The sequence below is a fragment of the Microtus ochrogaster genome, chromosome 19 (genome assembly GCF_000317375.1).
Source record: "Microtus ochrogaster isolate Prairie Vole_2 chromosome 19, MicOch1.0, whole genome shotgun sequence".
NCBI lineage: Eukaryota > Metazoa > Chordata > Mammalia > Rodentia > Cricetidae > Microtus > Microtus ochrogaster.
The window spans coordinates 15,265,479-15,278,124 of NC_022021.1; the positions used below are offsets into that span (position 1 = coordinate 15,265,479).

General features: G+C 40.7%; 1 protein-coding gene across 1 annotated transcript in view; it reads right to left on the minus strand.

Annotated features, from left to right (window-relative positions):
* Tmem161b (transmembrane protein 161B) overlaps positions 1 to 5,757 on the minus strand; it is a 78,664-nt gene extending 72,907 nt beyond the window's left edge. The window contains exon 1 of the mRNA XM_005356530.3: positions 5,634 to 5,757. Coding sequence (XP_005356587.1) covers positions 5,634 to 5,636 — 3 coding nt within the window. The 5' untranslated portion in view covers positions 5,637 to 5,757. The remainder of the gene's footprint in view (positions 1 to 5,633) is intronic.
* Between the last annotated feature and the right edge of the window lie 6,889 nt (positions 5,758 to 12,646).

The window sequence follows — 12,646 nt, forward strand, 5'->3', positions numbered from 1 at the left end:
TATAACATATCAATTGTATGGAATATACCATTCTGAGATGGGCATAGTGACACATGCCTACAATCACAGCACAGTGGAAACTGAGACAGGAGGATCACAAGTTCAAAACCAGTGTGGGCTATGCAGCCAGAACTTATCTCCAAAAGTAAAATGAGACAGGAGTACCAAAAGTTCAAAACCAGTGTGGACTATAAAGCCAGAACCTATCTCCAAAAGTAAAATGTTTTTTTTGTCTGTTTTGTTTTGTTTTTTGAGACAGGGTTTCTCTGTAGCTTTGGAGCCTACCCTGGAACTCACTCTGTAGACCAGGCTGGTTGTGAACTCACAGAAATCTACCTGCCTCTGGCTCCCAAGCTCTAGTATAAAAGGTGTGGGCTACCACCACCCGACAATAATTTTATTTTTTAAAAAAGGATAGGTCAGCTACACCACACGGCAGCACCCATACCTGAAAGCAGCTGGACAGCAAAAATAAGACTCTACTTGTGGGTTTAAAAAAGAGACAAAAACATGCAATTAGCAGATAGGGAGGTGGCGGTCGATCTGGAGAAGAGCAAGGGAGAAGGGGTAAATATAATCAAATCTCCTGTATGAAATTCTTAATGAGTAAAAATATATTATTATTATTATTTTTGTTTTGTTTTTCGAGACAGGGTTTCTCTGTGGTTTTGGAGCCTGTCCTGGAACTAGCTCTTGTAGACCAGGCTGGTCTCGAACTCACAGAAGACAATGAGGAGATATACCACAATGCTAAAGGCTACAGATAATGGGAAGGACATGTAAAACAACTGAAACTTAGGCACACTAAGCTAATCTGAAGCTCCTCTTTTAAAAACACCTTTCAGGGCCAGAGAGGTTGGTGTGGGAGAATTGTCTGTATTCTGTCAATCATGTTTTAAATAAACGCTGATTGGCCAGGCAGGAAGTATAGGCGGGTCAACCAGACAGGAAGTAGAGGTGGGGCGATGAGAACAGGAATATTCTGGGAAGAAGGAAGCTCTTTTGCAGTCCAGCCCAGACCACCAAAGAAGCAACAGGTTACCTACCCCGCTGTGAATGGTACCAAGCACTGTGGCTAGCACAGATAAAAACAATAGGCTAATAAGAGGTCTGAGCTAATGGGCCAATCAGTTTTATATCTATGTAGACTCTGTGTGATTTTTTTGGGGGGGCTTACTGGCTGTAGGAACAGGGTAGGATGGAAACCCCAAACAAGCCTGGCCTTCATGTTACAAGAGGTGGCTTAGTTGTTAAGGAGATTGCTATTTTCTCAGGGGACCCTCATTCAATTCCCGGAAGCTGTGACTACTAACAACTACTTGTAACTCCAGTTCCAGGGAATCCGACCTCCTCCTACGGCCTCTGCAGGCACTGCATACACATACATGCAGGAAAAACACCAACATACATAAAAAATATTTAGTTAATTAAAAATTAATTGGGTTAAAAAACAAAAGCTTCAAGGGGCTGGAGGTGGCTCAGAAGTTAAGAGCACTTTGTTGCTATTCACAGGATGGAGGTTGGTTCAGAATACTCACATATGGATTAAGATTCACTTCACAAGGACTTGAAAACTGTTGTTTTACTATAAATCCAGAGCAGATGGTAAAGTAGGGTTTGTCCTCTCTAAAATTCATGCTAGAGTTTAGCTTCCATTGCATTAAGAGGGTAGAAGCTTAACAGAACTCATGTTTCAGAGTATTGTCATTGAGATGTGATTACAAATAGTTAAGGTCATCACAACAGGGTCCCTATATTAAATCAAGGAAAGAAGGAAATGAGAGGATGCATGCATTCACAAACCACACACACACACACACACACACACACACACACACACACACACACACACAAACCCCTCTCGCCCATCTCTTGCCATATGATTACCTGAAACACCTAACTACTGCCCAGCAAAGTCATCATCACTAGATGAGGTCCATCAACCTTGGCCCAACACTGTGAACCAAAAACCCCATTTCTCAGAATTTACACAATCTGTGGTGCCATACTATTAGCGATGGAGAAGAAAATAAAACAAGCGGTATATAAAGAAAGAAAAGTAGTTTACGTTTTAAGGTTCTTTTAGGTGCTCATGGGACAAGCTGAATTAACCAAATACTAACTGGGGAAATAACAGGTCTCAATACAAGCATCCACTAGGCCCCTTGAAGGACAAAAAGAGCAAGGAAGAATCTCAGTAAAAGGAAGTCAGAAAACTTCAGAAAAAAACTTAAATCTCTGGCACTGCATGTTTAATGCTAAACCCTCCTTAGAATCTGTCTTTCAAATTGCATGTCTGATTTTCATTCAAAAGCATAAGAACTTCTAATGAATACACCCCATTTTCCACTATGTATGGCTTGAAGACTTCTTATTTAAGACTTAATTACAGAATTTATTAGAAATAAAATTCTGACTTGGGAGTGATAGCTCATACAATTAAGCCCAGCACTTGGGATACTGAAGTAGGATCGTAGGGAGTTGAAGGTCAGCCTGAGCTATTGAGTAAGAACATGTTTCAAAGAACAAACAAGCAAGCACAGACTCTGAATTTTCACTACATGATAACGGGGTCCAAATATACGTTTTTTACTAAGAATCATTGGTTTGGTTTTTTTTGTTATTTGTTTTGAGGTTGAATCTCACCACAAAGACCTGAGTGCATGGCACTGTATACTATGCTGGCCTTGAACTCACAGGTGCCATGCTGGGATTAAAGAGATGCACCACCATGCCCAGACATTCTTAAGTAAAAGTATCCTAACACTTTTTCCAGTTTCATGAGAAGCTACCTATTCTATGACTCCCCCCATTTAGACTCAATTCATTGATCTGTGCTGTATGTATTTCTCTCCTAACGTGTAGCACAGCACATTATCTCTACCCACCAGTAGGTCCTCACCAACTGACTATAGCAAAGCTTTCCCTCCCTACAACTAGCTAACAGCGGTTAATAACTATAAACTGCTACATGGAATAAACAAGCCAGGGAACATGCACAACTCAACATGCTAGCTCTACTTTACTGTTCTCTCACGAATCAGCATGAATACAATTTCCAACATGACAAAGAGTATAAAAGAATTAGTATATCTTTAACAAATTTTCTATAGACTATTTTCACAAACTGAAAGCCAAATATAAGGACAAAGGTTCTAAGACCACCCACATCATAATTAAAAATATTTTTTAAAAAAAGAGAATGAGAATTTTTTTAAAGAAAAAAAATGAGCTAAAGAGCCAAGGAAAACAAATCTTAATCAGAAATATCTATATATTATGAAACAAAGTAGTAAATCATTGAATGTAAAAATCAGAAGATGACTCAAAGACTAACTCTACTTCTTTTGTAAAGAATCTAGAACTTATAATTTTTTAAAAATAATTTTTAAGTATTTTACTTGTATTTTATATACCTTGACATTTTGCTTGCATGTATGTCTGTGTGAAGGTGTTGGATACCCTGGAACAGAAATTACAGTTGTGAGCTGCCATGTGGGTGCTAGGAATTGTACCCAGATCCTCTGGAAAGGCAGCCAGTGCTCTTAATCGCTGAGCCATCTCTCCAGCCCCAGGAATCTAGAACTTCTTACTGAGCTGAGGAACCTTACAAAATCACATAACTAATGGGAAGACTCTGGGTCTTCAGAGTTCATGGAAGGTGCTGACTGTATGGTTACCAATTTAAAAAAAAAAAAAAAAACTGCTAATTCAACTAAGCTACATCCTAAATTCAGCCCATCCTCACTAAATTCAATTCTCAGGATTCCAAGCATTGACTGCAATTACATAAACAAACATGATCAATTCTATAGCTGTGAACAACTAACTTCATTCAAACAACTCAAAAAAACAAGGCCAATGTCACAATGAAGACAGTTAACTACCCAGCCTGACATTGTGAAAATCACCATGAGATTAGCTGGAAATATACCTACTTCTTTGGAGCTGGCAGAGTAGTTTTACAGATCTCAGAATGCTGGAAACACATTCTGATCCAACTTCTCTGTGTCTAGAATGTATTGAAGATTTTTATTGATTTCTATCGTGAACTTTCTAGATTAAGAAGTCAAAAACTCACTTTACATTTAAGAAACGGAGAACAAGCTCATTAGACATCACCTCAAGTATATCATTGCCTGTTTCTACACTCTGCATTCTTCCTTCTGAAAAATCTGAAGTGGTGGGAAGGTTGGCTAGATTTTGATTCCTTCCAGTTCTAATGTTCCCTTTCTAATTTCATTATGCCAAATGAAAACAGAACTCTCTTAAGGAAGTTAAGTCATATTATGCAGAGGTACAAAACATTTTTTAAAAAAAGCTAAAAGAAATGTAAGTCACCTGATAGAGTGCAACAGGAACCAGATGAGATTTTATTCTCAACAAAGTTCTAAAGTCCTTCAAAAATCATCACACACAACAGCTAAAACTAGCAATATTTGACTCTGAAAAACAGACATGGCCAAACTGGGAGTGGTGGCACTTGCCTTTGATCCCAACTCTCAGGAAGCAATGGCAGAGATATCTCTGATTTAGAGGACAGTCTGTTGGACACAGAAGGTGACATGGCCAAATGAAGCAAGAATCAAACATGGAAGTGTCTGCGGATGAGGGTTTGAAATCTTTCATGTCAGCTGTCTGTTCAACTTTCCCAGAACCCTGTGATCTTGGAAACATCGAGTCTGCTTTTAAAATCCTCTTATGTTCCAGAACATAGTTTACTGCGATCATGTTCCCTACACAACCACTTGCCCTCCTCCCATTTTCCTAGAAAGCAAAACCCAGGCCTGTCAAAATCCCATTGTTCATTTCTTAAGTTAACTTCCGAACTGTGCGATCAGTCAACACCCACTGCTTCTTAACTAAAGTTGATGAAAATTTCCTTTCTAGGTCCCTAAACTTTATCCTGCTTTCAGCCTAAAACAGCTCAGGAACTCTCAGGATGGCTGACCTCACAGGAAAACACCCTCTGCTTACTGCCTACCATACTCCTTTCCATCCTATCTTCCCACACCAGGCTCTCCATGAAATCTTCTTCACCTAACCTTTAAGACACTTGCAAATATTATGGCTGAAGCTATTCTCTCTGCTGCAATTGCTCTTTTCTCAAAACAATACCTTTACAAATTTTCCTTCCGATTAAATCTGTTGATACTCAACTTGGATATTTTCTTTTTAGAAATATTATTTCCAGTTTTGAAATAGTAGAGTTTTAAGAAAAGCCAATTTTATCTTACGTGCCTAGCATTGCTTGTCTCCAAGAAAGATACAGTGTTCAAAAGGTACTTCTATATTCTTAAAATCTTGGTCACAAGCCCGCAGCGGGAAAGGTGAAAAAGATGACAGGGACAGGTGAAGAGCTGAGCAAGGTCATCTGGGGGCCACCTGGTACCACAGGCCACGAGCGATGGGGGCTACCTAGACAGGGCACTCCGACAGACCCGCCCCTCCCGCGACCCCACGGGTCCCTGCCGTGGCCGCGCGCACTCAGGGCAGGTGGGGGTCCCGTCGGTTCACCCCAACGCTCCCGCAGGTTCCATTCAGCTCAGCGGCGTCAACCGGCTCTTTCACGGACTGACCTCCCGCCCTTTCCTCCCGACGGCCATCACTCTGGTCCTCACAGGAGGACTCACCATAACGCCGGGATAGGTCGTGAGACCGACACTCGAGAGCCGCCGGCAGCGTCCTGAATCTCCCCGTCCAGGGTCGGCAGAACGGACCTCTCCAAACCGCGAGGGAAAAGGTCTTCCGGCTCTGCCGGAAGTCCTGCCCGCGCGGGACAGGAAGTTCCTCCCTCTCCTGACCGCCAGCGACCCCACGCCACGCAGAGAGGAGGCGACGCAAGGCGTCCTCTAAAGCGACTTCCGCGGGGGCCGGGCTGGGGAGGGAGAGGAGGGGCGGGCTGGGGAGGGGGGCGGGGCTGACCTTGAGAGCGCGAGGGCGCAGGCGCACAGGTAGGTGGGAGGGGCGGGGTGCTGCGCCTGCAGGGTTCCTAGGAGGGCTGGGCGCTCACCCCCGAGCCGGGGGACCCCTCTGGGTAGGAGCAGACCTCGCACCCTCTCGCTTGGGCGAGGATAAAGCGTGACCCGCTGCTGTATTTGTCCTAGGTAGCTCCGAAATCGTCTAGCTCAGCCAGCGTCCTTCCTGTCTTTAGGTTTTTCTTACGCGGTACCTTGGAGTCTTGGTTACAAAGACAAGTCTTGCCGACCTCTCTTAACGCAGTGGAATTTGACCTTTATAAGTTCTTTGCTCTCCACAGAGGCCGACTGAAGCCGGTGGATATCTACCAAGAGCAGCGCCAAGAAGAAAATTCAATGTGGACATGTCCTACCTACTTAATTCCAATATAAACAGGAAAGATAACACGGAAAAGAGGGAAATTCTCATACATACCTGGAGGGGGTGTCCCAAAACATATTTGAGGGTGGTGGGGGGCAAAACAATATGTACTGGCGAACTCTATTGTGATGAGAATTAACCTTGGAGGCAAGTTTGAAATAACTACACAGAGCGTCTTTAATTCAGAAATGTATCCGACAGTTTGAGAAGCCTTATAGAAACTTTGCCTACCTTAACCCTTATCCATGAGATATCACCATAGTGTGGTTTTCATCCTGACAGAGTACCTAGAAGTAATGTTGTTCAACCTGTAAATGGCCCAAGGGCCTAGGAATCAGTTCTGAGCCACCTAAAGAACTTAGATGGGGCTATCTGAAAAGGGTATAGGAGACAAAGTTTATACCTTGTTAGTTTTCAGTTGGGTCGGTGTCGGGGTGATAGAGAAAGGATAAGAAATGTCACAAGCTGCTGCAACTCCAGTGGCCTTGGGGAGTAGTTTGTAAAATAGATTTCTGTTGATGATCAATTCAGAACTTTGCCCCAAGAGTTCTGTTTCTGATCTCCAAAAAGGTTGTAAATAGGCCCCGGGCCAACTGCAGATGGTTGAGTGTGGCAAAGAGGGATTGGGCTGTCTGCTGGGGTATCTGGGGGAAGCAGTTGAGGAAGGAAAAGGTGGAGGAGAGTGGCCCTCAGCCTGTTATTGACATCACATTCTCTGAAGTCTTACTCTTTCATTTATGACACTGTGGGTCTTGTAGCTGTCCTAAACCCGGAAGCCTCATGGAGGTTCACAAAACATCTCCTCCTATATGACAGTAAGATGGGAGTTATTAACAAGGTAGAATCCATTCCTGCCAGAGTAAAAACCAGAAAAGAAATCATCCAGTTTTTGCTATCATCACTTTGAATAGACTGTTATAGCCTATACTCTTTCTTTTCTGCATGGCACATTGATTGCCAATCCTTGGTTAAAATCCTTTAATGTCACATGATTATCTCTGTTACAAAATTACAAAATTATTAAACAAGTAATATTTTAAAGATTAGTTTGTATATGTTTACATTATAGCTACATAAAGTCTTTTTATCCTATAAAACAGTATTTTCTAGCTATCACCTATCTATTTTTGTTTTTAAAAATGAATTTACCACTTTCCATTTCTTAGATCAGTAGAGATCTTTGATAAAGATTCAGATACAGGGAATTATGAAAGGGAAGGGGAAGATGTTATGATAACAATTTAAACATCTTTTTGGCAAAGAAGTCATGGGTACAATCTCAGAAAAGTCTTGGCTGTTACCACTTGGGACTTGTGAAAACTTAAAAATGGCTTCTTTGAGAATTGGTATCAAATATGTGTCAATATCAACAGAAAGCTACTTATCAGTGCCCACTCTGATCTGAAACTCTTCCAATTATTAAAATCTATCACTTTTCAAAGACCAATCCCCGTCTTTTACAAAATGTATAGATTTGTTTCACCTCTTTAAAAAGTTCCATTGTTTTCTCAATACTAAGTGTGATTATGTGCTTTATTCTGTGATTTATATTCCTTTGTGAATTGTGGCTATATGGTTCTTGTTTTTTGGGCTTTTGGTTCTGTAGTAAAATTGTACTGAAAATTCTTTATAGGCAATAGTACGCACAATTGTGTTCTAGTAACAGTAAAATATTGGTCATATTCTGCCATGTATAGTTAATGGAAGATTATGTAATTGTTCTAAAAAGCCACTAGTCTCAATAGTGGAAAATGGCTGTCTTTAAGCTAGAGGAGGGTTCATGAGTGTGGAACCTCTGTAATTTGTTTAGTGCCTTTGTCAGAGACAAAAGAGCTGTTTCCCGTTTAGTCAGCGCCATGTGAGAACAGAGCAGGAAGTCATCTACTCCATGAAGAGGGCCCCTTTCAAATCCACCTTTGATCACTATGAGAACCGATTATGTGGTTTAAATCACCCAGTTTATGATAGTTTTGTTACAACATCCAAAGTAAAGAACGCAATAATTTTGTTCAGTATAATTACTTTGACCTGAAAAAAGATCCTACACTCACAGAAAAAGATAATTCATTAATTCTCAGCATGGATTTTGTAAACCTTTCTATACTAAGGAAATTTTTGAAAAAAAAGTATGTAAGAAAAAAGTTTTGCCAGGTGGTGGTGGCATGTGCCTTTAATCCCAGCACTCGAGAGGCAGAGGCAGGAGGATCTCAGTGAGTTTGAGGTCAGCCTGGTCTACAAGAGCTAGGTCCAGGACAGACACCAAAGCTACACCGAGAAACCCTGTCTTGAAAAACTGAAAAGAGAAAAGAAAAATACCTATATTACTCTTACCTTCGTAATTTGGGAGAAAAGTTCTTCAGAAGTTAAACCAGAAGTTGGAGAGTAGACTGGAAAATCAGGGGTCCAAGGCCAGCCTGGGCTGCATCAAACAGCCTCAAAAATAAAAATGTACTGCAGTCCCTCAGTAATTCAGTAGCATTCCTGTGAATCTTTATGTCTGTGTTGCTTTCCCTAGTTGTTTTTAGAACTTAAGAAGTGGAATGAATACTTATAATTGTACAAGTTGTATAGTGCGTATTTTCATGAGATCTGGGGTGGGTGGGGCAAAGACAAACCTGAGCAGCCTTCCTCAAGAGCTGCCCACCATGTTCTTTGAGTTGTGGTCTCTCTGTTTGGTCAGGAACAGGTTGGTTAGGCTGGCTGACCCACAACCAATAGCAACTTTGCCTTGAGTTTTCGGGTTGTTTGTGTGTGTGTGTGTATGTGTATGGTTTGGTTGTTTTGTTGGGGGGGGTGTTTTTGACTTAAGTATAGGTTCTAGGATCAAACTCTGCCTTCACAACTAAATAGCAAGCATTTCACTGCCTAAGATACCTTCCCATAATGGGATCTTTATGTCATGTGTGAAACCTTCTTTCCTCCTCCCCCAGGTCCTCCCGATCATCCCCATCAGCACCTATACCGATCATCCCCATCCCACCCATCTTCAAGTTCTTTCTTTCTTGTTTTCAACGTTAAAAAAGGCCAGGAGAACAAAGAAAGAGAAAAAGAAAAAGAAAGCAAAAGCAAAAAGGACAAACAAAGCCACCAAACCATAGTAACAGCCAAAAAAAAACCACAAGAAAACAAGAGGACCTCATAAAACTAAAAAGCTTCTGTGTAGCCTCAAAGTGGCAGCGTACAGAAAAACGAAAAAGGTTTACCAGTTATGCATTTTACAGTGCCTTAGTATGTAGAATATACAAAAAAATTAACAACTAATTAAAAACTGAGGTATAGAATTAAGAGTTTTCAAAAGCTGGAACACACATGGCGGGAAAAACACTAAAAACATTCAGGATTTTCCTTAAACTCCCAGGTCTGCATGTCCAGGGAAGGCACCATCTACAGCAGGCTGCACCCACCCCTACATTAATTGTCATTTAAGAACATGTTCCACAGATCAGTGTGATGAAAGTAATTAGTTAACTGAGGTTCACAACTAAAGCTAACTGTGACAATGAGTCATTTTCCTACCCCCACAAGTATCTTCTTCACTCTACCTAGATTGAATCCCAGTAAAACAACACACACACACACACACACACACACACACACACACACATCTTTAAACAACCATTTGAAAGTACCTCTTTAAAATCCAAATTAGTTTTATTCTATCATTAAATATTTATTTTTGTCTTTGTATTAGTTACTGTTACATACTGAGGAAATGGGGGAGCAGACAGATGTGTTTCCTATGATCAGAAATTAATCTTTTAGTAGAAATGGCCTGTAACTTGGGCAGCACAATAGAACTGACCCTGTGATGGGGGTTGGGGAGGTAGGAGGGTGGTATGAGCCAGCCTTTAGGGCATGAGAGTGGGAGAGCTCAACTGGGCCACCTCCTTATAAACCAGGTGATGAAAAAGAAGAGGAAAAGATGACCTCCCCACTTCTCACCCCTCACCACCTTCAACAGGTAGGAGAGCTAGAAAGCTGGTCCTGCCCCTCACCAGCTATAACATTCAGGAGAGCGGCCCCTGGCCCTCCCGGGCAACACAGTAGAGCTGACCCTGCTGGTGTGGGTGTTGGTGAGCTGCCCCCAAGGGTGAAAGCAAGAGAACCGGCCCTGTCCCTTGCTGCCTGATGCATTGGGTGAGCTAGCTGGAGAGCAAAATGTGGTGGAAGGATGAGGGAGAGCTGGCTGGCTGGTCAAACATCAGCTACCACCCAGGCCCAGAACCAGGGCTGGGAGTTGGCCCACCCCACCACTCACCTCATCTATGAACTGCTGGAGCACGTGAAGGGGCTGGTCCTGCAGGTCCAAAGCTGTAAGATCTCCATGACCTAGGACAGCAACAGGTTATTTAAGAGGAGTCCCAATAGTGTGGCAGAAGCCAGAGGCCTCAAATCAGACCAATGACTCATTTCAATGAACACTTACAGGTAAAGGTGTATGGACTAAAGGGTGTACTGGGTGACTCACTGTGACATACTACAGCTTCCATGGTGAGATTGTTTTTCTCTTAAATTTCAATTTATTTTCATTTCCAGGGGAGGTTGAACGGCCATAGGGTAGATATAAAGGGACAAGGAGATGGATGGGATCAGGATGTGTGATATGAAATCCACAAAGAATTAATAAAAAATTAATATGAAAAATGGCCTGAAAGTGAATAAACAAAGAAAATATCAGAAGTAAATACTAGTCTGAAAATTAAAATTGATCACTATTTTAGATTTCTTGGTTAAGGACACTAAAAGTGTATTATTGAAGCCATTTAAATGACAAGAGAACCCAGTTTTGCAAAAATTTGGCAAACTTATTAACAGAATGGACAACAGTATGAAACCTGAAATCATAATCTAGCCTGAAATACTTCAGCTAGGTAGGCAGCAAAACACAAAAATTTAATGAAACACACACACACACACACACACACACACACACACACACACATATATAAAAGCAAGAATTTTAAATTGACAATACCCCTGGAACATTTATACATTTCTAATAGGAGTTGACACTGGTACAATTCAGAAAACAATCTGGCATTCCTGATAAAGTTAAAGATGAGCAGTAACTGTGGCCCAGGAAAAACTACCATAGGAGGAAAAAAACATTCTCAATAGTATAATATAAACCAGAAAAAAATTGGGAATAATCCTACTGAAATTTGATAGGAAAGTAGATAAATATGTTGAGAATATTCATATAGTTGAATATAACAATATAAAAATTAATTTTACATGTATGGACATGAATTAGCCTTAGTGAAATTCGTCAAAAAATTAACAAAGTATTAATGTAAGTATTTTACTTACATTTAACAGCAACAACAACAATCAAGGTAAAACACTTGATAATAAATTTGGGTTTACTTTTTCTTTTGTCTTTATGTCTATAGTGTATGTGTGTGTGTATAGTCTCACTCTTGCATTGGGAGGTCCAGAGGAGGACAGTGGGTGTCTTCCTTCATCTTTGACACAAGTTCCTCCCTGAACCCAAAGCTGTTAGATGGACTAGGATAGCTGGACATTGAGTTGCCAGGATTTGCTGTTTTCCATCACCACCCCCCAGTGGTGAGGTCACAGATACGTGGTGAGGTTGCAGGTACAAGCTGCCCAACGTGGCTGTTTATGTGGATACTGGCCCTCTTGTTTGCACAACCATCACTCTTACCCACTGACTTTTCTCTCCTGCCCCTGGTTATTCTTAACATAACACTCTCTCTCCTAAAATTAGATAGACTATACAGCTGTTCACTGAATTATTCTTCTGTGTATCTTACATATACTTACAAATATTCATTTGGAACTAGTTAATGAAATTATATAATTCTAGATCATAGCCAGTGACAATATAATGCAAAATATCTGTATATATAATAAATGTTAATTGGATCTAAATAGAACCTTTATCATCTATGTAGATGTTATAAATAACATGTCCCTGGCATTGTATTACACTTTTTAAAGAAACTACATCATCTTTACGGAAAGATCTCTAAGTGTTTAGTATACACATTTTACATATGAAGAATCCAAGTCCAAAGAATATAATTTTGTCAAAATTAAAACATGTAGTAGAGCAGTGTTTAAATTCAAGCATTGTGATACCAGACTATATGTTCTCAACCATAATAGCAGAAAGTATAGTACAATTTCTTAGCTCTTTGTGCATGCCATAGCTATCACTGGCGTCTGATAAAGTCTAGAGATTCCCCTTTAGAATAATAGTTTTCAGTACTAAAATAAAATAATCAGATTATAATCAATTGTGTGTGATACAGCAATAAATAGGTTAAGTGTAGGCATGTAC